At 37.1% G+C, this 27,495-nt stretch overlaps 1 protein-coding gene across 4 annotated transcripts; it reads right to left on the reverse strand.

Moving 5' to 3' along the window:
- Positions 1-4,027: 4,027 nt before the first annotated feature.
- Positions 4,028-27,383, reverse strand: VPS26A (VPS26 retromer complex component A). 4 transcript variants are annotated; one of them, XM_073793527.1, is made up of 9 exons: positions 27,227-27,383; positions 22,500-22,649; positions 15,869-15,944; positions 14,600-14,756; positions 13,802-13,966; positions 12,034-12,140; positions 10,660-10,728; positions 8,452-8,700; positions 4,028-5,802 (listed from the first exon to the last, which is right to left on the reverse strand). In XM_073793527.1, the coding sequence occupies exons 1-9, from the start codon at positions 27,233-27,235 to the stop codon at positions 5,774-5,776; spliced, it is 1,011 nt and encodes a 336-aa protein (XP_073649628.1). In that variant the 5' UTR covers positions 27,236-27,383; the 3' UTR covers positions 4,028-5,773. The 4 variants fall into 4 exon arrangements, with proteins under 4 accessions (XP_073649628.1, XP_004324482.2, XP_073649626.1 ...); XM_004324434.2 differs by lacking the exon at positions 27,227-27,383 and adding an exon at positions 26,876-27,163 and having other exon boundaries at positions 8,558-8,700; XM_073793525.1 differs by lacking the exon at positions 27,227-27,383 and adding an exon at positions 26,876-27,020.
- Between the last annotated feature and the right edge of the window lie 112 nt (positions 27,384-27,495).

Genomic DNA, 27,495 nt, shown 5'->3' on the forward strand with positions numbered 1-27,495 from the left:
CCTTGTGGGTGCGACTGATGAGAGACGCAACTCTCTAGGTTGTGGCGCCACCGTGGCTTGCGGACTCGAAGCTTTGAAGAGCATTTCCCAAAAGTTCCTTAGATTATTAACTTTCGTTTCCTGATGGAAGGCGTTAGAGAACATAACTTGATCTGCCCTTCAGGACCGTTGTTAAGGAATTTTGTTCCACAAATTCTTAGGTAAACCCCTTGTATGACGTGTGTAGGTACTTATACTTTAATATGAGCAGTTTGTATACATCATCCTAGCAGCTGGTATGTCACAGCCGCGTAGCAAAATTATGTACCCTGTACTCGGGGCAAAGGTTAATTTCTTTTGCATTAGTTGGGTACTGTTTCATTTGAGGTTGCAACATCTTAAATTCAAGATATGCCGTTGGATTTTCCATATCTCTTACTATACTTAAAACATCAAGGTCTTGCAACTTGAAGGAGCACGGCATATGATTTGTAATATTGCATGTCAAATAAGATTTCGGTAACAATTTGCTATTGTGCCTTTGATTCACCGAATACTTTTTTTTTTTTTTTTTTTTTTTTTTTCTGTACGCGGGCTTCTCACTGTTGCGGCCCCGCCCGCTGCGGAGCACAGGCTCCGGACGCGCAGGCTCAGCGGCCATGGTTCATGGGCCCAGCCGCTCCGCTGCATCCCGGACCGGGGCACGAACCCCTGTCCCCTGCATCGGCAGGCGGACTCTCTACCACCGCGCCACCAGGAAAGCCCGTCACCAAATACTTTTTAAACATCAGGGATTCAAGTAGACGGCCCTTTGCCCTCAAAGAGTTTTTGATCTGGTTTTGGTCATACTAACGGTTAACGTTAAGTAATGAAAATGTTTATTATTCTTAGGCTAATGAGAGTTCAAAGAACTATTCATGCCAGAACTACAGGCCAGTTGTTATGTCATCGTTTCTCACCTACATACCTCTGAACACATTGGGTGCCTAGTACAACTGCTATCAAACCACTAAAACTGTATCATAATTGTGTTTATAGAGTAGTAGTACTCAAACTTCAGGGTGCATCAGAAACATCTGGCAAGTTTGTTAAAATTGTTGGGGCCCTAATCCTGGAGTTTCTGATTCATAGGGTCTGGGGTGGGGCCCGAGAGTACGAATTTATAACATGTTTCCAGGTGATGTTGACCCTGCTGGTCTGCGGAACCACACTTTGAGAACCACTGCTCTGGGTTATAGTTCCTTCAGGGTAGGGCAATAAAATAGCACTAAGGAAATACTCAGGAAAATGCTGAATGAATGCATAAATAGAGAAATAAATGGGGGACAGGGAAAGGAAGTGGGAGAAGTAAAGATATCCTTGGTCGTGGGGAATAAACTAAGTTCTCTCTTCTTTGCCTTTGCTATTAACAAAACCTGGTTTATAAGTTTTCTCAAAAGCACATTCTAGTAGATTTCTCCCCCTCACATCTTGCCTACATATTCTGTAATTTGACATTTCTAGAGTATTTTTCTAATGTAAGGTTATCATGATCTGGATAACAAATTGTTTATCCCTTAGAATCATGGAGTAATAGAGCAGGAAAGGGGTCTTAGAGATTATCTGGTCCAGTTTCCCCAGACCTAGGGAGGGAGCAACTATCAAATACATTTGTGGCACTTGTAGATAGTGTCCACATGGTCCTGCTCTGCTGTCTTGCTTTCTCTCCCCAGCCTGATAAGACTCCTAGAGAGCCTAGTCTATTTCCTTTATTCCAATACTAAGTTGCATAACAGTTCTTATCTGTAATTTTATTACATTTAGACACATTTTTTTCTAAAGGACACCTTTAATTTTATAAGCACTAGGAAAATAAGCTTCATCCATTTATTCAGATATTGAATGTATTATGTGATAAGCACAAAGTATACCAAAACAAAACAGGCTGAGCCCTCAAGAGGCTTGTTAAGTCCATACAATTAAAAAGTCTTCTAGAAGTGTGGTAAACAGTCCTGGAGGTGTGCACAGCATGACTTGGAAGCACAACAAAGGGACGTGTCTTTGATTTAGAGGTGGAGATGGTGTCAGACAAGGCCCGGAGAGTCTTACAAGAATTTAAGTGAAGTGCCAGCACAAGGGCACGCCTTCTCCAAGGAGTCTGGCATAGCTGGAGCTTAAGGTGTTTTGTAATAGGGAATTTAAGCTTTTCCTGGAATCGAGTCACTGAAAGATTTTAAATAGGGGAGTGACATAAGAATTATGCTCATAGAAGATCCCAAGCCTAAAAAGGGATCTGTCATATTTGAGAGTGCATATTTTCCTCACTGTATCTTTGATTTGAAACTGTAAAATGTGTTACATTTCAATCCAGGCTAGTATAAACCCCCTGGAGAGTGCCTGTGTATGTGTTCAACAGATCCAGCTGAATATAAAAGGAACAATTTAAGAATTTACTGACTCACATGGTAATTAGAATTGAGTATTCCAACTACTTGATCCACATTGAAGGGGTCCAGAATATGCCACTGGGGCATAAAATTTTTAGTAGAAGGCATTGGAGTTCCTGAAATCCTGTCTGCCTAATAGCAGAGCCTCCCCAAAGAACTCCATTGCCATAAATCCCCTCACAGGGAGCAACCAGGGAAGATTAACTCATCACCAGAGACGGCGAGATATCGACACCTAAACAGACTTTCGTTACAGAACTACCATATCTACCATCTATTTTCCTAAGGATCGTTTTATCTTTCCTAAAAATCATTGGCTTTCCCATTAGTGCTTTCTCCCCACAACTTCCTCTAAGTCATTTATAAGCGCACTTCACCCTTTCCCCTAGCAAGATGATATATAAGCCCCAAATTCTAACCACCCCTTTAAGTCACACTTTTGTGAACTTCCTCTAACTCGACTACAACTGTCTTTTCTTTCGCTAATCTGTCAGTTTAATTAGTAGGCTCTCAAACACAAAAGTGGGTAGTTTTTCCTCCCCAACAATTCAAAACAATGAAATTAGCTATTTCTCTCTTCACCAGTGAGAGAAATAACTAATTAAATGGTTTGAACGGTGGTTCTCAATCCTGGGTAGTTTTTATTTTTTAAATAAATTTATTTATTTTTGGCTGCTTTGGATCTTTGTTGCTGTGCACAGGCCTTCTCTAGTTGCAGCGAGCAGGGGCCACTCCTTGTTGCGGTGCGGGGCTTCTCATTTCAGTGGCTTCTCTTGTGGCGGAGGACAGGCTCTAGGCACTCTATCTTCAGTAGTTGTGGCACGTGGGCTCAGTAGTTGTGGCACGTGGGCTTAGTTGCTCTGCAGCACGTGGGATCTTCCCAGACCAGGGCTTGAACCTGTGTCCCCTGCATTGGCAGGCAGATTCTTAACTATTGCGCCACCAGGGAAGCCCCAATCTGGGGTAGTTTTTTTTTTTTCTTTTTCTTTTTTTTTTCAGTACGCAGGCCTCTCACTGTTGTGGCCTCTCCCGTTGCGGAACACAGGCTCCGGACGCGCAGGTCCAGCGGCCATGGCTCACGGGCCCAGCCACTCCGCGGCACGTGGGATCCCCCCAGACCGGGGCACGAACCCGCGTCCCCCGCATCGGCAGGCGGACTCTCAACCACTGCGCCACCAGGGAGGCCCTGGGGTAGTTTTTAAATGCTGCTGTCCGGGCCCCTGAAATTCTGATTTTATTGGCCTGGATAGGGCCTGGCATGATTATTTTTAAAAACTCCTAAAGTGATTTGAATGTGCAGCCAGGGTTGAGAACCACTGGATTAGATACTGTACTCTTTATTAAAGACACAAATTTTTCAGTTCATTTCTAATTAACTGGCCAACTTTTTACAGTTCACCAAATACTGAGTTCAAATTTTTATTTTTTAAATCGGTTATGCAACAAAGTTCCAAGTGAATAAGCGTCCTATTTATGACAGTGTTTTAAGCCACCTAATTAAAAGCATTATATATTTAAAATTGAAATTGAATATTTTTAAAACCTTCTAATCATCACAATTATAGCTTCCTAAACTACTGAGCAATCCTGCCCCCAAAGATAAATATGACAATGAGAAGAGATTTGAGAATATAAATATTTTAATCATTCACATAGCAAGCTCAGTATGTTTCAAATTCTTTATTATACATCATGGTTGCACAATTTGAGGCTGGTTAAATACAATTGTTTTTCAATTTTTCTTTGAATATTTTCCAGATTACTACATGCAAGTGACCATGAAAATATTTGGCATTTTAAAATTTTGAAACTCTGAACAGGCACTTACATGAAGGAAAACATTACCATTCACAGATATCCACATTTAAAATAGATGCTCCAGCACATGGTACCTGGAACCTTTTGCCAGTTAAGAAGTTGGTTACTGACCATTTTTCAAAGTGCCATAGTAGTAAAACAGGCTTAAAGAAATGTAATTTGGGTTACTTAGCTTACCCATAAAGTAAGGTTAACTGACAAGACTTGCACTGAAGTGTATAAAAAAATATTGGTACAAAAACCAATGAACCGTAAGTGAAAGTAGTTTCACACAACAGGCTTCATTTTAGTTCCTACACCCCACATTTAGTGTATTTGCGATCAGACCCCATGCATAGCATAAAAACAGATGACTACAACCTTCTTTTTCAGAGGCTTTGAACAATACTTGAATTTAATATTAAAAAAATTTAAACAGAGTGGATGAACTGGTTTAAATTTGAGTTTGAACTAGTCAACTTTCCAATTTAACAAACATGAAATTGTCGAGATTTGGGTAACTACATACTTCACCAGTTCTCCTGAGTCCCCCATCCTCAAATTTTCCCCTGAAAAGGGAAGAGAATATTTGCAAGAAAATTATATTTGCATATATGTGCTAAAAAGATTCCTTAAATCAAAAAATTTTTTTTCAAAGTATTTATGGAAAAATTATATAGTTTTAACAAACTAAAATGCCAACACAGAGTCAACTCCACATTGCAGAAAACATACCGTGGTACCTATCTGATAGTAGTAGCAAAATGGTTACTTAATATGGTACCCCCCCCAAAAAAAGCTGCAATGACATGCCACATAATCTCTTATGGAAAAAAATTTAATATTCACATCACAAAAGACTTCAAAGAGAACAAAATTCAGGAAGCCATGAAATGGTAGACTCAGAGGCACCTACAACGAAACACTCATATGCATTTCTCAAACACGTATGGAAAAACAAAAATGTAGTTTTCAAAAATATTGAGATGCCATGTTTTAAATCTTTGCAGGATTAAGGGCCACTCAGGTTTTTCTAATTTTATTTGAACACAAAATGTTTAATTTTTTGCGTGTAGAGAATAAGAGGTAATCATTAGCATGAAAAAGGAGAATAAAAGAATTTGTAATCAACATTATGCAGAAAGAAAGCAAAATTACAAATATCAACCTACTCACATGAAAATCTTTAATGTTTATGCTGATGTACAGCTGAGTGCTTATCATTAAATGAAAGTGTGTGGTTAAAAAAACAACACGGCAGTTTAAGAAAGTTCCAGTGTTTCAAAGAAAGCACTTTTTAAATGTATATACATGAATAACATTTAGTTATGTCATAAAATAAACTCAGCACTGTAAGATAAAGGAAGACTATCATAAATGGGGTTTTGGCCTTTTCCCCGCCCTACACACTGCGACCATCTTTAACCTGCCGAACTTCAATCTCAACAGATATAGGAGTTTTTTTCTTTTTTTTCTCCTATTCAGTTCACATTTCAGGCTGCTCAGCAGATGCCTGCGATTCTGGCGATTCAAATCGCTGGTGAAAGTTTGTTCTCTGTTTCCTCAGTTTTTCAGGAGCTTTTCTCCACAAAATTATCTCCTAGAAGACAAATGCAAGACAACAAATTAATGTCCTCATATTATTCCTTATATTTTCACCATAGAAATAATGCCACTTCAATTTTAACCATAACAAAACTAACTTCTTCCCTACAAAAGCCCTCCTCTTTCCTTATTGACTCACCTTCTTCCAATTCTAATCTTGGGCCTCCCCTTCTGGCAACTCTGCTCCCACCAGCACCCATGCATGCCACCACCATGAATCCAATCTGGCACAAAGTCCTAGCTATTACTGCTTTAAAGAATTCCTAAAATCTACCTTTTGTTTGTTGTTCCACTGCCCTTATCCAAATTCAAGCCCTTGTCACTTCAACCTTAGATACTAAAATAGCTTCCTGGTAGATGGCTCTCCCTCCCTTGCCTGATACCCCTTTCTAAGCTATCCTTCCTATCACTTCCAGATTAGTCTAAAACATTGCTTGGATGACTCTTCCAATAGTTCTCAGTTCCTCCAGGATAAATCTCCAACCCGGCATTCAAGCCCTCCATAACCTTTATCCAATTTATCAACATCACTCTCTTCCCTACCTAGACCCCAGTACCCCACCAGCCAAACTGGGTTACTCTCTGCATCTAACGCACTTCAAATTAAACTTTCCCTCCATCTTCCCCTTGATATTCTTCAAATCCCTCTTCCTCTGCCTATCTAAGTCTCACCCTAACCAATACATCCTGAGATCTCTTCTCTTCTAAATTCTTAAAATTACTTGCTTCATAAAGTCATGGCAGGCTGTTTGTTTTTTAACCAACATAGCAGAATTTAAACATCCAAATGAATGCCCGTGGGAAGCATATACTACTCAATAGGGCCACAATATGCAATTGATTTGGAAATTGTAAATTTCATATAATCTAATTTGAAATTATAAATCACCTATGTTTAATTATACAGCATTATGGCAGCATTAGCAGAGTAACTTTTCTCTCTTCCCAATTACTGTCAAACTATTACTTAAGTTTTCTGTTAATTATACACACTCTCTCTTTCCACATATCGGCAATGGGAGGGCCTTGAGGACAAACCATGTTTAAAAAGGTAGCTTTTGTATTCATCACAGTACTCAACACAGAATAATTTCCTTTTTTTTTCCAGAATAATTTCTTATTTAGTTTTGAACACTCAACTGACATTCAAATATTTATTAATCTGATTCCGAATACAGAAGACCATTCTAATCACTATTTTTTATTCAAAATTCACCAAAGGCTTTTAATTGATTTTCAAATGAGAACAAGTTTTATGATAAACATCTTATATTAAAAAAGTATTAGGGGTGGGTTTCCCTGGTGGCGCAGTGGTTGAGAGTCCGCCTGCCGATGCAGGGGATGCGGGTTCGTGCCCTGGTCTGGGAAGATCCCACATGCCGCGGAGCGGCTGGGCCCGTGAGCCATGGCCGCTAAGCCTGTGCGTCCGGAGCCTGTGCTCCACAACGGGAGAGGCCACACAGTGAGAGACCCGCGTACAGTGCAAAAAAAAAAAAAAAGTATTAGGGGGCTTCCCTGGTGGTGCAGTGGTTGAGAGTCCGCCTGCCGATGCAGGGGACGCGGGTTCGTGCCCCGGTCCGGGAAGATCCCACATGCCACAGAGCAGCTGGGCCCGTGAGCCATGGCCGCTGAGCCTGCGCGTCCGGAGCCTGTGCTCCGCAACGGGAGAGGCCCACATACCGCAAAAAAAAAAAAAAGAAAGTATTAGGGACTTGCCTGGTGGCACAGTGGTTAAGAATACACCTGCCAATGCAGGGGACATGGGTTCAATCCTTGGTCCGGGAAGATACCACATGCCGTGGAGCAACTAAAGCCCGTGAACCACAACTACTGAGCCTGTGCTCTAGAGCCCACGAGCCGCAACACGCCTGGAGCCCACATGCCTAGAGCCTGTGCTCCGCAAGAAGAGAAGCCACTGCAATGAGAAGCCCGCGCACCACAACGAAGAGTAGCCCCCGCTTGCCACAACTAGAGAAAGTCCGCACACAGCAACAAAGACCCAACGCAGCCATAGATTTAAAAAAAAAGTATTAGATTTGGGTCATCTCAAAAACATTTATAAGAAGATTGTTTAATTATGGAAAAATGGAAACCCCCAAATCCATCAAGTTGATGCAGTCATTAAAAGTGATAAAGGAAATCTTTGTTGATAAAGGAAAGCTATTCAAGATACTATTGACTGAAAAAACAAATTAAAGATCAATATGCATAATAATGATCTAAAAGCACATATACAAATTTGTCTAGAAAACTAATCACAATGGTGGTGGAATTTTTGTTGACCTTTTACTTCATTGTTTTTTATTGCCTGATTTTTTTTTTAAAACAAATAGCAGGTATTGTTTTTATAAAAAAACAAAGGTTTCAAGAGAAAAATAAAAGCCTTGCCAGGGACCTCCCTGGTGGTCCAGTGGTTAAGACTCGTCACTTCCACTGCAGGGGCCGCGGGTTCGATCCTTGGCAGGGGAACTAAGATGCCGCATGCCACAAAATTAAATTTAAAAAAACAAAACAAAACAAAAAAAAAAGCCCTGCCAAATTATAGCCCATTCTGGAGTCCTGCAGAATGACCGGGAAGAGATGGATTACAACATAGTTCCATTCATGCTTACTTCTATAACATACTGTCAGTGTTTTCACTTACTTAGAAACCCCCACTTGCTCAGTACAATAAAGCTTAGAAAAATGGCTGCTTTCCAGGTGTTTTTGGAATTGCCACAGAACAAAATAACATCTGGGTGGCACCATACCTGCTGCTTGAAGTACCTCCTGTCTTCCTCATCAACAAGGACTAGATTCAAAAAGTACCTTACTGAAAATTTTTTGTTCACATCTCTCATTGTTGGAGTTGGGTCATAGCCTGCTAAAAACAGTCTTATTGGAATTGATTCACCTGAAAGAAAAGCAATTTCCATTTAATTCTAAAGGATGATTAAATATATCAATAGTTACATAACACCTAAAACTAAGCATCATAGAGAAGACATTAATGCTTCAGTTCCTCACAAGACAGCAGCATAACAAAAGCTTTAGACGGGTTTCTCAGCCTTGACACTATTGACATTTTAGGCCCGATAATTCTTTGTCATGGATAAGGTCCTATGCACTGTATGAAGTTCAGCAGCATTCCTGGCCTCTACCCACAAGATGCCAGTAGCAGTCCCCAAATATGATAACCAAAAATGTCTCCAGGCATTGCCAAATGTCCCCTGGGGAGGGGGGACCAAAATTGCCCCTAGATGAGAACCACTGCTCTAGAGCCAAAATGCCTGGATTTGAATCCCAACTCCAGCCAAGTCACTTAACCATCTGTTTCATCTGTACCATAATTTCTAATCATGTGTATAAATTCTTGAATACTTATTACTAATTCACCCAAAGCAACAAACATGTTTAGAATGATGACATTCCTTCATTAGCAATGAAGCAATAGCAAAAAGATTGCTATTCAGATTCTCATGGCTTCTCTTTTTCTAAGAATAATTATTTGCATATTCTGCTTTGAATCCTTTTTATGTAATAGTTTTCTTATGTATATCTATTTCCTTAAAGATGTACAACCCATCACTTTACATAAAAATTTGTGGCTGCTGGAATTTTACAAAGTTATGTTGCATAACACAAGAGTACACACACAAGAGTCCTGGAGTCAGAAACCCCTGGACTCAAACTCCAACTGTGCAATGACTAGATATTGAAGGAAACCAGAATATGTCACCGAAAAATATTCCTCTTTGACATACAGATTATTTTGAGCTGAAGGCAATTAAGCAGCAGTAAAATCAGAAAAGAATCCCCTGTTCTGCCTAAAGGCAGGATATAAATTCTCCTTTTACTGAAGACAGCCTTTTTTCAGGCCAGGGATGGCACCAGAGGAACCTGCAAACAAGCCTACTCCATTGGTTTTCTCCCACATATTTACCTGCCCGTAGTTTGCCGCCCTGGGAAGCCTAAACTGCTTTCCTTTGCCCAGTCATTTCTCTCCAAATTTATTGTTCTTTTGAAGATGCTATATAGGCTGAAATTCTAAGTCACAGCTTTGAGTTACTTTTTTGTTGAGGTTTCTCCTGGGTGATGTGTACTGCATGCATTAATCAACTGTTTTTCTCTTATTGATCTTTTTGTTAAAGAATTCCAGCTGAAAATCTAAGATGGGTAGAGGGAAAGTTCTGCCTCCCCTACAGTATATCACCTTTAACAAGTTTTTTACCTCTACATCTCAGTTTCATGTATAAAATAAGGGTTACCACTACCTAACTCAAAGTGTGGTAGGGAACTTGACAGCGCCTGAGAATACAATGCCTCATCTATAGTTGGTACTCAGTAAATGGTAACTACTCTTTGAAGTAATTACTAACAGAGTAAGAAAAACCCAAAGACATAAATTTAAAATGATAAATACTGGCTTCATTGTCTTAGACACTGAAAATTATCTACTAAGGGAACTGCTTATTTTCTTGAGGGCTATATAAGAACTCCAAAATCCCACAATGAATACTTAATTATACTGCACCTTATGTTCAGCATGAGTAAAAAAGATTTACAGAGAGAAACTACTGTAACAAAAGGTAATTAAAATATTATAAATTCAGAACTAGGGAAGAGATATCCATAAATGTCTCTTCTAAATTCTAAATTTAAACTGAGTAAAAAATTAAACCTTATTTCAAACTAGAAAGTACTATTATAGTCTTCTCAGCATTTATACAAAGATAATCTTAAAAATCATTGTAAGAATCGTTTTAAGAATTCACAGATATATTCACACTGAATAAATACTTTCAAACTAATCTGCCATGAACAGTGCTATCTGCACTACCTGTAACTTAAAAGTAAATGAAAAGTGTATTACCTTTTACTGGTGCACCATCCATTATTTCATATTTAGCGATTGTTTCTGTTTCTGTTGTGGTACTGGGTCCTAGTGCAATAATGTAAATGATATTAATTTAAATACTGCTAGAATATGATCTCCAGACTTATACCTTCTTCCTATTTTCTGACTACATTATTTTAGTACTAATTTACTTTCCCCTTTTGTGAAAATGTTGATCATTCTTTTCTATTTCTTGATCTACACTTACTTACCACCCAACTGAAGATCGCACTCCCTTCCTCCCAAAGTAATTCAATAGACTCTTGAAAAACTGCAGGGGCTGGGGCGCTTGACCGTACACACAGGAAAACGTGTGTATAATTTATAGTCCGTTCTCTGTATCCTCCACTCCTCCCTATCCACGGTTCCTCCCTATCTGTGGATTCAACCAACTGCAGATCATGTAGTAGTGTAATATTTACTACTGAAAAAAATCTGCTATAAGTAGACCCATGCAGTTCAAACCTCATGTTATTCAAGGGTCAACTGTATACAGTTCAGAAATAATCTTCACAGACTTCCTTCTATCATTTCTAATATCTGCTAAAATGGAAACTATCAATGCATAGCAGTGCACTGACATGCTAGTTTTCTCTGCAACACCCAAAATGTTTTCTCTTGTTAACTTTAACATAGACAAAACATCAAAGTGAATACCTGACATACATACAGTTCTTTTAAAAAGTCAATGAGATAAGTTTAAAAGGTACACTAAAACACAGTAATGATCCCAATGTTGTGAAATATACAATATGCAAAGGCTAAGGTCTGTTCTGGATTATGAGTACAAATTATTTTTATTTAAAATTTTCACACAAACCAACACATATGTGAAATAATATTATTAACTAAAGCATTGTTTATAATAGCAAAAGACTAGAAACAACCTGTTATGTCCACCAATAGCTAGTACACCCATTGAATGGAATACTGTAAGAAAGATGAGGAAGTGTTCCACACATTGATATGTAAAGAACTCTAAAGTATGTATTGTATATAACCACTTAACTAAAAAAAGGGGGAGGGTGTAATGTAGAGGCACTTGCAGGTATATGGATAAATACTTAAAGGATTTTAAAACTTACAAACATATCACCTATGAGTAGCTGGAGTACATAAACAGGACACTTTTTACTGTATAATCGTTCACACTTTATTTTTGAACGATGTGAATTTATTATGTATTCAAAAATTAATTTTTTTAAAAACATAAATGAATAACTCACTGCCAGCAATATTAAGTATCAAAGTTAGTCTCCAAGGTGGATATTTATTTTAAGTTTAAACAATATTTTAAGATTTCAAAATTTCAACTAAAATGAATTTCAGTTCAAATACTCCTCAACTTACCAATTCCCGTGATCTCTTTTTTGATCAGTTGTAACTCCATATGTTGGATTTTTATTCTTACTAATAAGAAGTAAATTTTTCCAACAATCACATCCTTTAAATGATACCTTTGGGGAAAGAGTATTTGTCACTTACTAAATATCAGTTTACAAAACAAACAAAAGGAGTGAAATATGTCCTGAAAGGATTTATTAGGTATCTGTAGGATAATTACTATTTAAGAATACCATTCTGACCATTCATGTGTTTAATGTTCTTTTTTGAAAAAAGTACTCATCGTTTTACTATAAAAATAAGGAAGCAAAGTTTACTTGACCATCGATACACCTCAGAGGGAAGAATTAGCCTGATTAATTGTTGGTCCCTACGTAGAGGTTAACTTAGTTTCCAAAGAGCTTAAGCATGGAAAATTAAGATTTTTATGCCTGAAAATTTTTATTTGGTGTATGAAGATGTTTTGAACATTAAAAACTCTACACATGGGTTTAGTGTCAGTATTACTCCAAGTGCTAGAATAGTGCAGCTAACAAATCACCTGGCCACAAAGAGAGACTCCATAAATTGAGTTTGTTGCTGTAATACCTACTAATCAAAGACTTTTCCAGGGACCTTGAAATAACATGGTAGCAAACCTAGGAATTCCTGTAATTCCCAGAGGGTTTTTTTTTTTTAAACTTCTCCCAGGTTTGATCTCAAAATAATATCCCAAGAGTTGATTAATGCAATTATGTTAGTCTGAAAGGAGGCTTCCAGTGACAAGTTTTAGGTCCTAAACTATCTAATAATTTTATCAACAATATAATTTAAGACCCTGAACACGTGTGTATCACAATTTCAGTGATATAAACTGAGACATGACAAGTAATAAAAATGATGTAACAGAAGAGTGCACAGGAAGGGGACAAAAGAATGAACATCTATTTCTTCAACAATAAACTTTAGTGAAAAATAAATAAATAAAAGAGAAAACCTATAAATTAAAAGAGATTTAAGAATAAAAAAACAAATGTAGTGTGTTTGGATCCACTGGATTTGAGCAAGTCTTCTTTGGATACTGATTTGAACAAACCATATGGCGACAAAACATTTATGAGTAAATTAGGGAAAAGTGAACACTGACTAAATATGTGACGAGGTTAAGAAATTATTAATATTGTTAGATATATACTTTGGTATATGTTTGAAATTTTCCATAATAAAGCTTTAAAAGGCATTAATAAATAAAATAAGAGCCCATTTCTGAAAATGCACAACATATAAACATATATATGTATAAACATATATACCCCCTCCCATGAAAAGATATACATGAGGATTTAATAGTGGTTAAGTAGTAATGGTGAAAATATGTGGTATTTTTACTTCCTTTGACTTTTCTACATTGTCAATTTTTTTAATAATAAAAATGTATTGCTCATGTAGTCAGAAAAAGAGCATTTTTGCTTATTTTTAAAGAGATGACCAGCTAAAATGATCTCAAGACAAGAAGATAAATTTTTTGAGACATAGGATTAGATGCCTTCTGAGATGGTGAGATCCTCTATAAAAAATGGTCAATTACCAGGAATAGAATAATAAAGACGTCTGCGCTGAGTCAGAAACAAAACTAAATTCCTAAAGTTTCTTTCAGCTCAGAGATTCTGTTGGTCTGTTAACATCAGATTAATGTTGATTCTATCCTTACCTTGACCAATTTACAAAGACATAAAAGGTTTATTTCTTAATTTTCCCTGAACATTTATGTTATCTGTTTGTGAAAGGTACTTACTTTGATTTATTATATTCAAATTCTATGTGTAGACAATCTTCAATGCCCACTTCCATCTTAATAGAATTGTTGACATCAGGATAGGTAGCAAGCTGGTGAACAATAAGATCATATTCTTTTACCAAGTCTGTCAGTCTTCTTACTATCGTCACTTTAAGGAAATACCTACAAAATTAATGGAGAGGACAAGTTAAATCTCCTGTGATATATCTCAGTGTTTTAAATAAGCAAACATTAACTGCAACTCTGCTTTCTCTGCTGGAACTCCTTAGGGATCAATTTACTCCATTTACTTCATGAAGAAGTTTTAATTTTTAAATAAATGCCCCCACCATAGAAAAAATACAAAGTTCAATTTTAAGAATAGTGTACATACTTTTTAGATCAATTTGAAGCACCATCAAGCCTACTTGAGGACATCTCTCTAGATCACTGCTTTTTGTTTGTTTTTTCTTTTTTTCTAGATCACTTCTTAACCATACACTAAATGAGATTCATTGGGAAACTAATGGATTTAGAGAGTAATTCCATTTACAGGACAAATGAAGTACCTAAGAACGATTCATACAGGGAAGTGTATGACTAAAACTTCTCATAATAGGATTCTCTAAAACTACAGAAGGCTCTTACTACATCAGATGAGCATTACCCAGAAAAAAAAAAAAAATTTTGACAGAATTTAAAAAATCTTAAGCCTTCCAATCCAAAATTATAATTAGACGTTCTAATAAGACATTCAATAGTAGTCATTACTTTCTGGTTTTGATTCTGTCTACAGTTTCTGATACACGTTCATACCTTAAACGGACATTGGCACCGATGTAAGATTCATATGGCTTTTCAACTTGCATAAATTCAAAATCATAACTTCTGCTCTGAGTCAGTTCTCCAGGTAAGGCTAGTTCTTTCACTAGGTTTACAAATTCGTGAGTATTACTCTTGTCATTGAAAAGTTCTAAGAAATTTTAAAAAGCAAAAAGACCAATTATATTTAATACCCATCTCATTAAAACTCAAACTTCTACTTCCAAAGCAAATAATTTTTACAAAAGGAATTAGTTGGATTTGTCTCCACTTTAAATACTAGAGCTATGATCTAAATTCCATTATCTTTCTCACTATTATGCTCCACTTAGGCATAAAAAAATTCAAGCAGCATAGCAAAATGAAAATTTCTATTATAAAAAAATGAATTCATTCCTTTAATGAATTTAGGGTTTGCCCAGTATGAAGCTGTTTTAACAGACATATTTCCAGCAATTATTTGAACTTCCTCCCTTCTAGGCAAAAAATGTATTGTCTTGTTTTGCTTTAGTTAGGCAAATATATTACCTTGATAAAACTATAATACGCAAAAGACTAAAATCAACTATCAGTTAATTACTATAATTTGCCCCTTAAATATAATCTCATCCAAAATAGACATGTAAATAAATATCCACCCATTCCAATTTTGATACTTTAAAAATGTACAATAAAACTTAGAAAGCTAGGACCTATTTTCTTTTCTCTTTTCCGAATCTGCAGTACCAAAAGATTTATACAGTTTAACTCCTACTAAATCAAGAATGTCTCTGAAATACACATATGGAAACATACACAAGTTGATCTAAGTCAAAAAGAAATTACACTTTTCCTTTTCACATGGAATTTTCTATTGACAAGTGAGTCTGGCTACAGGTACACACTAAGTTAGGAAGACAAATGGCATGGGTAATTAGAAAGTGAAGGATGAAGGTGACACTGCTAATTGTGAATAAACCTGGTGAAAAATGTAGGCAGATGGAAATTTCAGTGAGTAAACTAATTTACTTGAATTATTTTTCAAGGCTGGTAGCTTACATAACTCCTTTCACTTTTAGTAATTAAGTTTAATCACAAATAAAGGCAGGATTAGTCAAATATCATTTAATACAATTAAAAGAAACATGATTTAATATTTATAAAATAAATCCTCTTTTATTACGCAAAATCAATTCCTTCTTTCCATAAAGCTAAGTGCCAAATTAAACTCTCTTCAAACTCAGTTATCAAAGAAAAAAAAAGTAATACTATTTTAAAACTCACCAATTTGACCTACAAATTCAATTCTAATTCCTTGGTGCTCTAGCCTCTTTCCAGATTGCTTAAAGGCTATGTTTACCTGCCAAAACATGAAATTGTAAGAGATGTTAACAATCCTTTTCGGGCCTACTAGCAGATTGCTTCCAGATGAATACAATGTATAAATATTTCAGGTATTCATTTCTGAAGTCTGAGACACCACCACATACCTAGATCCTACCTAGACCTTATAGCGCCAGAGAAGGTAAAACCTACTCATATACAATCAGTAATGAACCTCTTACTTATACGTACACTTAAAGCATCTTCTTTGTTAGTAAGGAATCCTTCTTTACAGCTGGAGAACTATAAAGACTCAATAAAAGGGAAAACTTTCAACTATTCAAATATGTTTTCAGGTCAAATAGTTAAATTCTACAACAGCATTTTAATGTAAGGTTATTACTAATTCTAAGAACTGATCTTAAAGATCACTTTCAGCCTTTTATAACCAACAATATATTGTTATAATTCCTGATCTTAAAAGCAATGCTTATTGCCCTGAGTCTGCTACTCATCCTAAAAACAGAATGTCTAAAGATTTAAATTTTGAGTATGATTATCTTACGTACTTTTCAAATTAAATATATAATCTAAAATCCCTAAATTCATATGTGCCAAATGGAAACCTTAATTTTAAACATTTTAATTTGACAAAATATCTATAAAGTACATACATATTAAAAACAAAACTCGAAACATTTAAGGATTAGCTAACATACCAAAAAGCATACTTCCGGGTTTATTCTTTACTATAAAAAATATGGGTAGCATGACTCTTAAAAGCTTTTCTTACAAATAGTGTTTCCAAAAGACAACAGAAATTAAGGACCAATAAAAACCGAAGTTCAGTTACTTCTGTCTGTAAACTACATAATTAAAATATTCATGCTTCTATATCTTCCATATATCTGTGACCAGGATGAGTTAGTTACCTGCCTTCCAAATTAATATCTCAGAAAAACAAGTAAATAATTAAACAAATTGTAGTACATCATATGATGGAGTATAATTAAAGTATAAAAATAATAAGGTCAAAGAATATTTAATGATGTGGGAAGATGTGCATGGTATGTCACATGAAGGAAGCATGGTCAAACTGTATACAAGTATAATGCCAATTATATTTTTTAAACTACAGAAAAAACTCTTAACAGGAGTTACTTCTGGAATGTATGCTTATGGGTAATTTTGTTTCCTTCTCTGTAGCTTTTTTTGACAGACGGCAATTAAATTTAACTTTAAAAAGTATATGCTTCAGGAGTCCCAAGACAATTCAATGGGGAAAGAATATTCTTTTCAACAAATAATGCTGGAACAACTCAATCTCAACATACAAAAAAATGAAATTGGATCCCTACCTTGCACCATATACAAATATTAACTCAAAATGGATAAAAGACCTAAATGTAAGAGCTACAGTTACAAAACTCTTAGAAGAAAACATAGGTGTAAATCTTCATTATCTTGGATAGGCAACTGTTTCTCAGATGACACCAAAAGCATGAGAAATGAAATTTTAAAAAAGATAAACTGGACATCATCAAATAGAAAATTTTAGTACTTCAAGACACCACCAAGAAAGTGAAAAGACAACTCACAGAAATACAGAAAATATTTGCAAAACATAACTGACAAAAGACTTGTATCTAGAGTATATAAAGAACTCTTACAACTCAACAATCAAAAGACAAATAACCCAATTAAAAATGGTCAAAGGATATATACAGACTTTTCTCCAAAAGAGTTATACAAACAGCAATAAGCACATGAAAAGATGCTCAATATTATTCATCATTAGGGGAAATGCAAATCAAAACCATTATGACCACTTCTCACCCACTAAGATGGCAATAAAAAATACAGACAATAATAAGTATTGCCAAGAATGTGAAGAAACTGGAACCCTCATACATTGCTGAAGAGAATATAAAATGGTGCAGCTGCATTGGAAAAGCCTGGCAGTTCCCTTAAAAGTTAAACATAGAGTTAACGTATGACCCAGCAATTCCATTCCTAAGTATACACACCAGAGAAATGAAAACACACAGTCACACAAAAACTTAACACACAAATGTACAGCAATATTCATAACAGTCAACAAATAGAAACCCAAATATCCTCAACTGAAATGTCCTCAACTGATGAATGGATGAAGTGTGGTACATCCATATACTACACAGATATATACTGAAATATTATTCCGCCATAGAAAAGAATGGTGTTTTGATACATGCTGCAACATGAATGAACCTTGAAAACATTATGCTACATGAAATGAGGCAGACACAAAAAGACAAATCTTATATGACCACTTATATGAAATAGAACAGGCTCAGAACAAGCAAATTTATACGAAAAAAAGTAGACTAGAGGGACTTACTTCCCTGGTGGAGCAGTGGTTAAGAATCCGCCTGCCAATGCAGGAGACACCAGTTTGAGCCCTGGTCCAGGAAGATCCCACATGCACGCAGCAACCCCATGTGCCACAACTACTGAGCCTGCACTCTAGAGCCCGTGAGCCACAACTACTGAGCCTGCATGCCACAACTACTGAAGTCCATGCACCTAGAGCCCGTGCACCACAAGAGAAGGGACCACAAAAAAAAAAAAAAAAAAGAAGCCACCACAATGAGAAGCCCACGCACCGCAACAGAGAGTAGCCCCCCCTCGCCGCAACTACAGAAAGCCTGTGAGCAGCAACGAAGACCCAACGCAGACAAAAATAAATAAATAAATAAACTTATTTTTTTAAAAAAGTAGGCTAGAGGTATCCATGGACTGGGAGAAAAGGGAAAAGAGTAGTTATTGCTTGATGGGTACAAAGTTTCTGTTTGGGGTGATGAACAAATTTTTAAAATAGTGGTGACGGGGGCTTCCCTGGTGGCACAGTGGTTGAGAATCCACCTGCCAATGCAGGGGACACAGGTATGAGCCCTGGTCCAGGAAGATCCCACGTGCCGCGGAGCAACTAAGCCCATGTGCCACAACTACTGAGCCTGCGCTCTAGAGTCCGGGAGCCACAACTACTGAGCCCACATGCTACAACTACTGAAGTGCTACAACTACTGAAGCCCGTGCGCCCTAGAGCCCTTGCTCTGCCACAAGAGAAGCCGCTGCAATGAGAAGGCCATGCACTGCATCGAAAAGGAGGCCCTGCTCCACAACTAGAGAGAGCCCGAGCACAGCAATGAAGACCCAATACAGCCAAAAATAAATAAATAAAATAAATTTATAAAAAAAAAAAAGGTGATGATTACACAACACTGTGAATGTGATTAATGCCACTGAATTAGACACATAAAAATGGTTAATATGGTAAATTTTACTATATATATTTTTTACCAAAATTTTTTTAAAAAGGAATAAACCTTGAAGACATCATGCTGAGTAGAAGAAGCCAAACACAAAAGGCCACATATTTTATGATTCCATTTATATGAAATGTCCAGAATAGGCAAATCCACAGAGAAAGAAAGCACATTTATAGATTAGTGGATGCTAGGTGTCTTAGTCCATTCGGGCTGCTATGACAAAATACCATAGACTAGGTGGCTTAAAAACAACATAAATTTATTGCTTACACTTCTGGAGGCTGTGAAGTTCAAGATCAAAGCGCCAGGAGATTTGGTGTCCGGGGAGAGCTTGCTTTCTGGTTCACAGACGGCTGTCTTTTCACTATGTCCTCACATGTCAGAAGGTGCACATGGGATTTCTCTGAGGACACTAATCCCATTCATGAGGGCTCTGCCCTCATGACCTAATCATCTCCCAACCCCCCCCAGCCCCACCCCCCCAATATATCACACTGGGGATTAGGTTTCAACACATGAATCTTATAAGGACACAAACATTCAGTTTATGGCACCAAGGGAGTTACTGCTAATGGTATGGTGTTTCTTCTGGAGTGATGAAAACCTTATGGAATTAGATAGTGGTGACAGTTGCACAACTCTGCAAATATAGTAAAAACCTCTGAACTGTACACTTTAGTAGGGTGAATTTTATGGTATGTGAATTACAACTCAATAAAGCTATCTTTAAAAAAAATGAAAAAAATAAAAAATGAAAGTATATGTCACAAATAAACCAATGGAACAGAACAGAGATGTTGAAACAGACTCATACAACCTCTGGCTGATGACAAAGGTGATGCTGCAGTGTAGTGGGGGAAAGGATGGCTTTTTCAATAAATGTCCTGGGTTAATAAGATATCCATGTGGGGAAAAAACAAACAAACAAACAAGTAGCCTTGACTCCTATATCACAAAGACAAAATCAATTCCAAAAAACTGAAGATCTAAATGTGAAATGTAAAATTGTTTTAAATTATAGGAAAAACAGGAGAACATCTTCATGCCCATACGGTAGGCAAAGATATCTTAAACAGGTTACAAAAAGCACTAACATTTGTAGAGTATTAAAATTAAGAACTCCTGTTCATCCAACGATACCATTAAGATAGTGAAAAATCCAGCCAGAAAGATATTTATAATACATATGCAAAGGACTCTATATTGAGAAGCACGTATCAAGAACATACCAAAAAAAAAAAAAAATCCTACACATCAATAAGAAAAAAAGTCAACTGAGTGTAAAAATGAGCCCAAAAAACTCCCCACCAAAACCCAAAGCCTTGAATAGGCATTTCACAAAGGACATCAAATAGCCAATAAATATATGAACAGTCACTCAACCTCATTAGATGTCAGGGAAATGGAAATTTACACATGTAGCGAGAAAATGAGAGGTAAGATGACAAGCCATAAACTGGGAGAAAATATTTGCAGAAGCCACATCTGAGAAAAGGCTGTTTTCCAAAAAGGGCTGTTTCCGACTCTTAAAACTCAATAAGAAGAAAACAAACAACCCGAATGAAAATTAGGCAAAAGATTTGAACAAGCACTTCACCAAAAAAAGATATATATTTGAAGATAAACATATGAAAAGATGTTCAACATCATATTATTAGGGAACTGCAAATTAAAACAATGAGATACCACTACAAAACTATTAGAATGGGCAAAATCTAGAACACTGACATCATCAAATGCTAGCTAGAATGTGGTACAACAGGAACTCTCATTCATTGCTGAAAATGGTAGTGCTACTTTGGAAAATAGTTTGGCAGTTTCTTACAGAACCAACACTATTTCCTTTACTCGTTTGACATGTTCCATCCTTTTAATGATTTTGTCTGCTCTCTTCCAGGCCTCTTCTCTTTCTCCCCATCATTTTAAAGGGAGAGTAAAGTAGAAAAGCAAAAAATTTATTTCAAATATAACACTAAGACATCAGTAAGTAAACTGGCAAAGGACCAGAATAGACGATGCAGTAAAATAGCTAATAAACCTAAGTTCAACCTATCTAGTAACCAAAGAAATGCTATCAAAGAATAATATCATTTTTGCCTATAGAAATAGCAAAGATTAAAAAGTGACCATATTCAGTACTACCCTGAGTGAAACAAGGCATTAAGTGAACATGTGATTTGATGCAAATTCTCCAGGTTAATATGTATTGATACCCTTCAAATATTCATGTCTTTTGGTCCAGCAACTCACTTCCAGGAATTCATTCTAAGGAAGTAATCTTATCCTACAGAAATTTGGAGAAAAACTTATGTACTAAAGTTTTATAACTAAAAACATGCCTGTATTACTAAAGATACAGTAATATACTACAAGCAGTCTGAAAAATACAGTAGAAACTATTTAAATATCCAATAATAGGGAAAAGTTATGCTTAATATATTATACATACATTAACTAATGCAGAGAGACGAGGAGGAAACACATTCAAATTTTAACAGTGAATTATTTCCATATGATGGGAATATAGATAATTATTTTATTTCCCAAACTATCTACCATGTGTATGTATCACCTTAACAAGCAGGGGAGAGAAACTCTTAATATTTCAAAAATACTGAAAATAATTGAAAAATTATTTCAAATGTTTTATGACTTGATTTTATCTAGGATATTACCATTCTTCAGTATCACAAACTAATGAGTACTAATCATGTTTCATAAGGTATAAGAATAATCTTATACATCACTTGGTAAGGAAAAGGAGGAAAAAGTTAAACCACAGAAGGTATCATAAATGTATCTGACCATGCATGGACACGTTCCAAATGTACTTAAGTCCTCTACAGAGTATCAAGAAATGAGATCAACAGACACAATGACAGTAGTACAGACAGATAAGCTATAAAGAATGAGAAAGAAACTTTTAGAAAGGTATACTAGAGAATTATCCCCAATCTCCACAACTCAACTTTATGTTAAAGGAGAAACAAACTTTAAGTGGATCACAGCCCCACTGTAGAAAGTGTCTGAAGTTAAACAGATGCACATAGTCACAAACACACAAAATTTTCCACACAGTTTAATTTAGACTCTGCCCCTGTAACCCTTCCAGTTTAAGAATCTTTCCTGTAAATGTTCTATTGAATCAAGGATTTAACTGACCTTCTGAAAAAAATTTTCCATCTCTAATAAAATCATTCAAATTTAGATACAGCACAAGCCATTCTCATGACTAATTCTAATATGCTACAACTAGGTAATTCTCCAAACAAAATATTTACCTTCCCTGAAACAGATTCTCCATCATAGAAAAGATAGTGTTTTTCTACTTTGCCATCCTCAGTTTTCATTTCTGCCATTTTCCTGGTTTCCCCATCATTAAGGACAACATCGATCTCACAAATGGGACCAAAAAATCCTCCAAGAAAACTCTGAAATAAAAGGAAAATGTTCATAATTATGTTTTGTCAGTCACTACATTTCTAAATTCAAATTTAATTACCTATAACCTACAGTTAATCTATGAATTCACAAGGAAATAATAACTTATATCAAATACTACATCAAAACTAAAATTTCATACAATATGCATACAGTTAATGCTGTACTGTATGCTTAAAATTTTGCTGAGGATATATTTGTTATATGTTTTCTACCACAATAAAATTAAAAGACAAAAAAGAAAACAAATTTAAACACGCTATAATTTCAATCATTTCCATAGGTAACCACTATAAATAATCAAATAGTAACATATACCAAAGATCTAAAAGGACTACCCCAGTGGTCCAGTGGTTAAGACTCCCCGCTTCCACTACAGGGGATACAGGTTCAATCCCTGGTTGGGGAAGTTCTGCATGCATGCCGCGGGGCTAAAAAATTAATCCTAACAACTGGATTTGAAAGGTTACCTTTAGTAATACATCTATGAGGTTCTTTCATTATACTGCTATAATGAAACTCATACAATCCCAATTACTCATGAGTTATTACAATGTACTAGTTATGGTAAAATCTACTGCTATATAAGTCTGAACAGCATGTGTTACACTGTGTAAGTAAGCCCTTGGAATAAAACTGGCTCTAACGGAGGAGACTAATTAAATTTCTGTAAATTTTGTGAACACCCAAAAGAAGTGAGCTAAAACTAGGCATGTTTGGTAAGACCAGCCCTCCCGCAGGAAGTTAGTATTGGTGCAGTAGCAAAATCTAGAGCAAGGAACTTGCGTTAAGGCTCAGTTCTGTCCTCAGGAGGACAGCAAACAAGCTAATGATCCTGCTAAGGCTATGTGGGTCATAGGATGATACTATGATCAAAGGAGATAGTGTTTTCCTAAATTCTGAGCTTGCTTCTTTGTTTTTTGGCAGTGCCACGCAGCTTGTGGGATCTTAGTTATAGAACTCGGGCCCTCGGCAGTGAAAGCTCAGAGTCCTAACCACTGGACGGCCGGGGAATTCCCACTTCTTTATTTTTATTAATCCTTTATTAACAAAAGGATTATAATTTCATGAAATCAACTCAAAGAATTGCCAGATTAGTACTTATGACATACTCCAAAGACATAACCAGCAAATTTTCCTTTTGGCAAGATGTTTTAACCTTTCCTGGCAATATTATAAATGACAAACAATTTTAATTAGAAAACTATTCTGAACTTAGAATGAAAAACATCAATGATAGGGCATGTGCACTGTCCCTTCCTAGTTAGCTTTCATACCCCAAGTTTTAAATTCAAAACTTGCTCAAAATGGTATACATTCTCGTAAGAGTTACAAATATGAGAATGTATAGCAGCTGAAAATCAGTTACTATTTATCAAGTATGTGCAAAGCACTGAGCCAGCAAAGCTGCGGGGGGGGGGGGGGCTGCTGTGGGAGGAGCAATTATGAAAGGGTAGAACATGACAGTCCAAAATTCGGGTTATAAAATAGAAGCAGGAAAATAAAATTTAATTTTCTCATTCCCCCTTAATATTCTTAGAGCTGGTTGCAGGAAAATGAGATTTGAAAACTATAAAAATTGTTTTACAAATGAAAGGAAATATTATGGTAACTTTTCCCACATACATATACTTAACACATACAGCTGAACTGGGATTTGAAAGTTGATATTAAAAGATCAAATAATCAAAAATAAAATAAAATCAAAATTGCCACTAATTAAAATGGTATAAAAGACTTAAAAGTCACATAAAACTTCACAATTAACAACAATTAGTAATTGTAAACAATAAGTTTTATTTTGACACTATATGTAAAAATGTAGGTCTTAGGCATTAAAAATATGTAAAAATTATGTGTTATCCTCTATTATTTTCTGTATGCATGAAGTATTTCATAACTAAAAATTAAAAATGGACTTACTTTTCAACACAATCAAAACACTAAGATTGGGAGAGATCAGAAGAAATAAAAAAAGCCTAGTGTAGCATATGCAGAAAAACAAATGGTTGATGATAAACTACAGCACTTTAACACGGTTAAGTTAATGAGGCCATGAGAATTTAGCATTGGGTTAACATCCAGTTTTTTACACCAGGACACATCAAAAATGAACTAGTCTTGGTAAAAGCCTCCAGAAAATTGTGCATGTAGATAACAGAGAGAAAAATATCTGAGAAAAAAGTTTGTCTTGTTTTCCTTCTAGAAGGAGTTGAAAGAAAGATTCTCTACCCAAAGTCTTCTAGAGTTTTTATTTCTAAAAAAAAAAACAGAAGGGATTTCCCTGGCGGTCCAGTGGTTAGGGCTCTGCGCTGTCACTGCTGAGGGCGTGGGTTCAATCTCTGGTCTAAGATTCCACAAGCCGCATGGTGTGGCCAAATAAATAAATGAAGTTTTTATTTCAAGATGTGCATCTTCTGTATTTCAAACAAAAAGTCACAAAATTAAAATCTTCTTAAAATTATTCACAATCAAATTATAATACTTCCGATATATAAAGAGGAAAAAAATGGTCAGAATGGCGAAGACCAGAAGGAAAAGGAATAAAAGCTGTAAAGAGAGTTAGGATATATTAACATATACTTCTGCTGAAATTACAGAAGGCAGTTTTGAAATCATTTACGAGAAAGACTACCAAGTTCTTTTAGAAAAGATATCTTCAATTGAGCATTCAAAATAGGGGATTTTCAGCAGCAATACTAGACAATATACAGGTTCAAACTCTTAGGTGGCCTTTAAATAACTAGAGGGCAATATATATGACTACTTAAATATTAGAGCAATTGTTCTCACAGTTTTCCAATCGTAGCGTAAACTACATATCACTGAATTTAGCTTAATTTAAGATTTTTCACATAATTTGTAAACCTAACACTGAGCATTACCATCTAGCAAAATTACACGTGTATATGTTAAAATACAAACTTTTTAGCCCTCACTGAAGAAATTTCACTACATCCAGTGGCTGTAAAGAAATGCAACTCAAGGTGAGGCAGAAGAGAGGCTCTCAAAATTTATTCACTTAGGGCATACACGAACAATGAAACAGCAAATTTTCATACATATATTATTACACTTGTGCCCATTTCAGTGTTATAAAGCTTTACAATTGTGTTTGTTTCAAGAGTAACTTGAAAATAAAAATTGCTCTTGAACATAATTCAAAAGCTCATTAAAAGTAATAATTTTAAATGTAAGCAAAAGATAGGAGGGCCTTTTAAGTTTTCTTTGCAAATTATATTCAACTAAAGAAGGCTTCTTTAACTCCCTGACAAGGCAAGGTCCCCCAATACTTCCTTCTTATCACAACTGTAATTATTTGTTTCCACGTTAAACAAATAATTACACAAATAAATGTTTATCTCCCTCTGGATTGCAAGCTACAAGAGAGCAAGGGCTGTTTCAGTCTTGCTCAGGGCCCCTGGGAGCACCTAAGTATTGTAATTATTTGTTTAAAAAAAAGAGGAAAAGGTTCCAAGTTTAAGAATGAACATGTCTGTCCTCTCTTTATAAATTAAAACAACTCGATTTCTGACTTTAAATGTATTTATTCAAAGTAACTTTTTTTTTTTTTTAATAAACCTAGCTTGGTCTATAAGCCAAAAGTCTCAAGCAGTTTACGGAACCGGGTGAGCTTTGGGAAAGCAGGTACTATTAAGGAGAGCACACAGTAGGCGCTCAACATAAGATTGCTAAGTGAACCGAGTAAATGAATACTACCATAAAATGAGCCAAGTGAGATCAAATCTAGAGAAGATCGCCAACACACACAAAGCTAAACGCCATCGCGCCCACGCTGGTGCTTCCCACTAACTGTGGTGAGAGTACTCAGATTTCCCTCCCTCCTCTGCTCCCTAGGCCATTTCAACATCCCAAAGCGGTAAGTTTCCAGAATGGCTTGGTGAGGGAAACGAGACCTAACGCTTAAAACAGCGCGCAAGAAACTACTGCCTTTCGCATTAAAAACGTCCTCCCCTCCAACGTCCTTCTCTTTTTCTCTCCCATTCTATAACTGTCAACATCAAGGCTGAACTAGGGTCAGGAAATCGCAGAATATCACCGTATTCAGGCTAAAAAAATCACGGACTTTATCAAGCTCCCGATCAACACTGGAAGAGAGTGACCAAGTCCCCCCGAGTCCGGAACTGGGGTATTCTTGAGTCACCCCACCTGAAAGGAAGCGAGGCTGCCCGGGAGGAGCAGAGGGGCTGGCTACCTTGGAAGGGGAGGGGGTGGCGGGCCCCCGCAGAGGCGGGGTCCGAGTACCCAGCCAGGGCCCCCACAGCCGGTCGAGGAACTCGGGCAGAGGCTCCGACATGGCCAGGAGAACGCGCCGCCACCCGCAGGTGCTCGGGCATCGCCGAGACCGGGAAAGGGCGGCGCAGCCCAATAGTCTCCGACCCCGCGGCGGCCAAACAGGCCTAACCCGGCCCCCCCGCCCTGCCCGCCTGCCCCCTCCAGCCGCTCCCCGCAGCCCCTCCCGCGACATCTGGCCCGCCGTTGGCCGTGCCACCGCGCGCTCCGGGGCGAGGGCTGCAAGCGAGCGCGCTGGCCGCCGCGCACTCACCATTGTCATCGCCGCCGCCGCGTGCCCCACACTTCACTCCTCTTCCCTCAGGAGAACTCCCAGCCCCGGCTCCCTCCGCCCAGCGTCTTCGTCACGTGACTTCGGGCAGCTCGCCGCACGTGACCCCTCCCTTCCCTTCCTCCCCTTCGCCCAGCACTGGCCCCCTCCGGGCCTCTCGCCCCGCCCCACTGGTCAGCCTGGCGCTCCGAGGAGAGGCCGTTTGGAGGCGGGGCCTCGTGCTCCACCCCACGGCGGAGGGGTGGGGTCAC

Source organism: Tursiops truncatus, chromosome 16 (genome assembly GCF_011762595.2).
Source record: "Tursiops truncatus isolate mTurTru1 chromosome 16, mTurTru1.mat.Y, whole genome shotgun sequence".
Lineage (NCBI taxonomy): Eukaryota > Metazoa > Chordata > Mammalia > Artiodactyla > Delphinidae > Tursiops > Tursiops truncatus.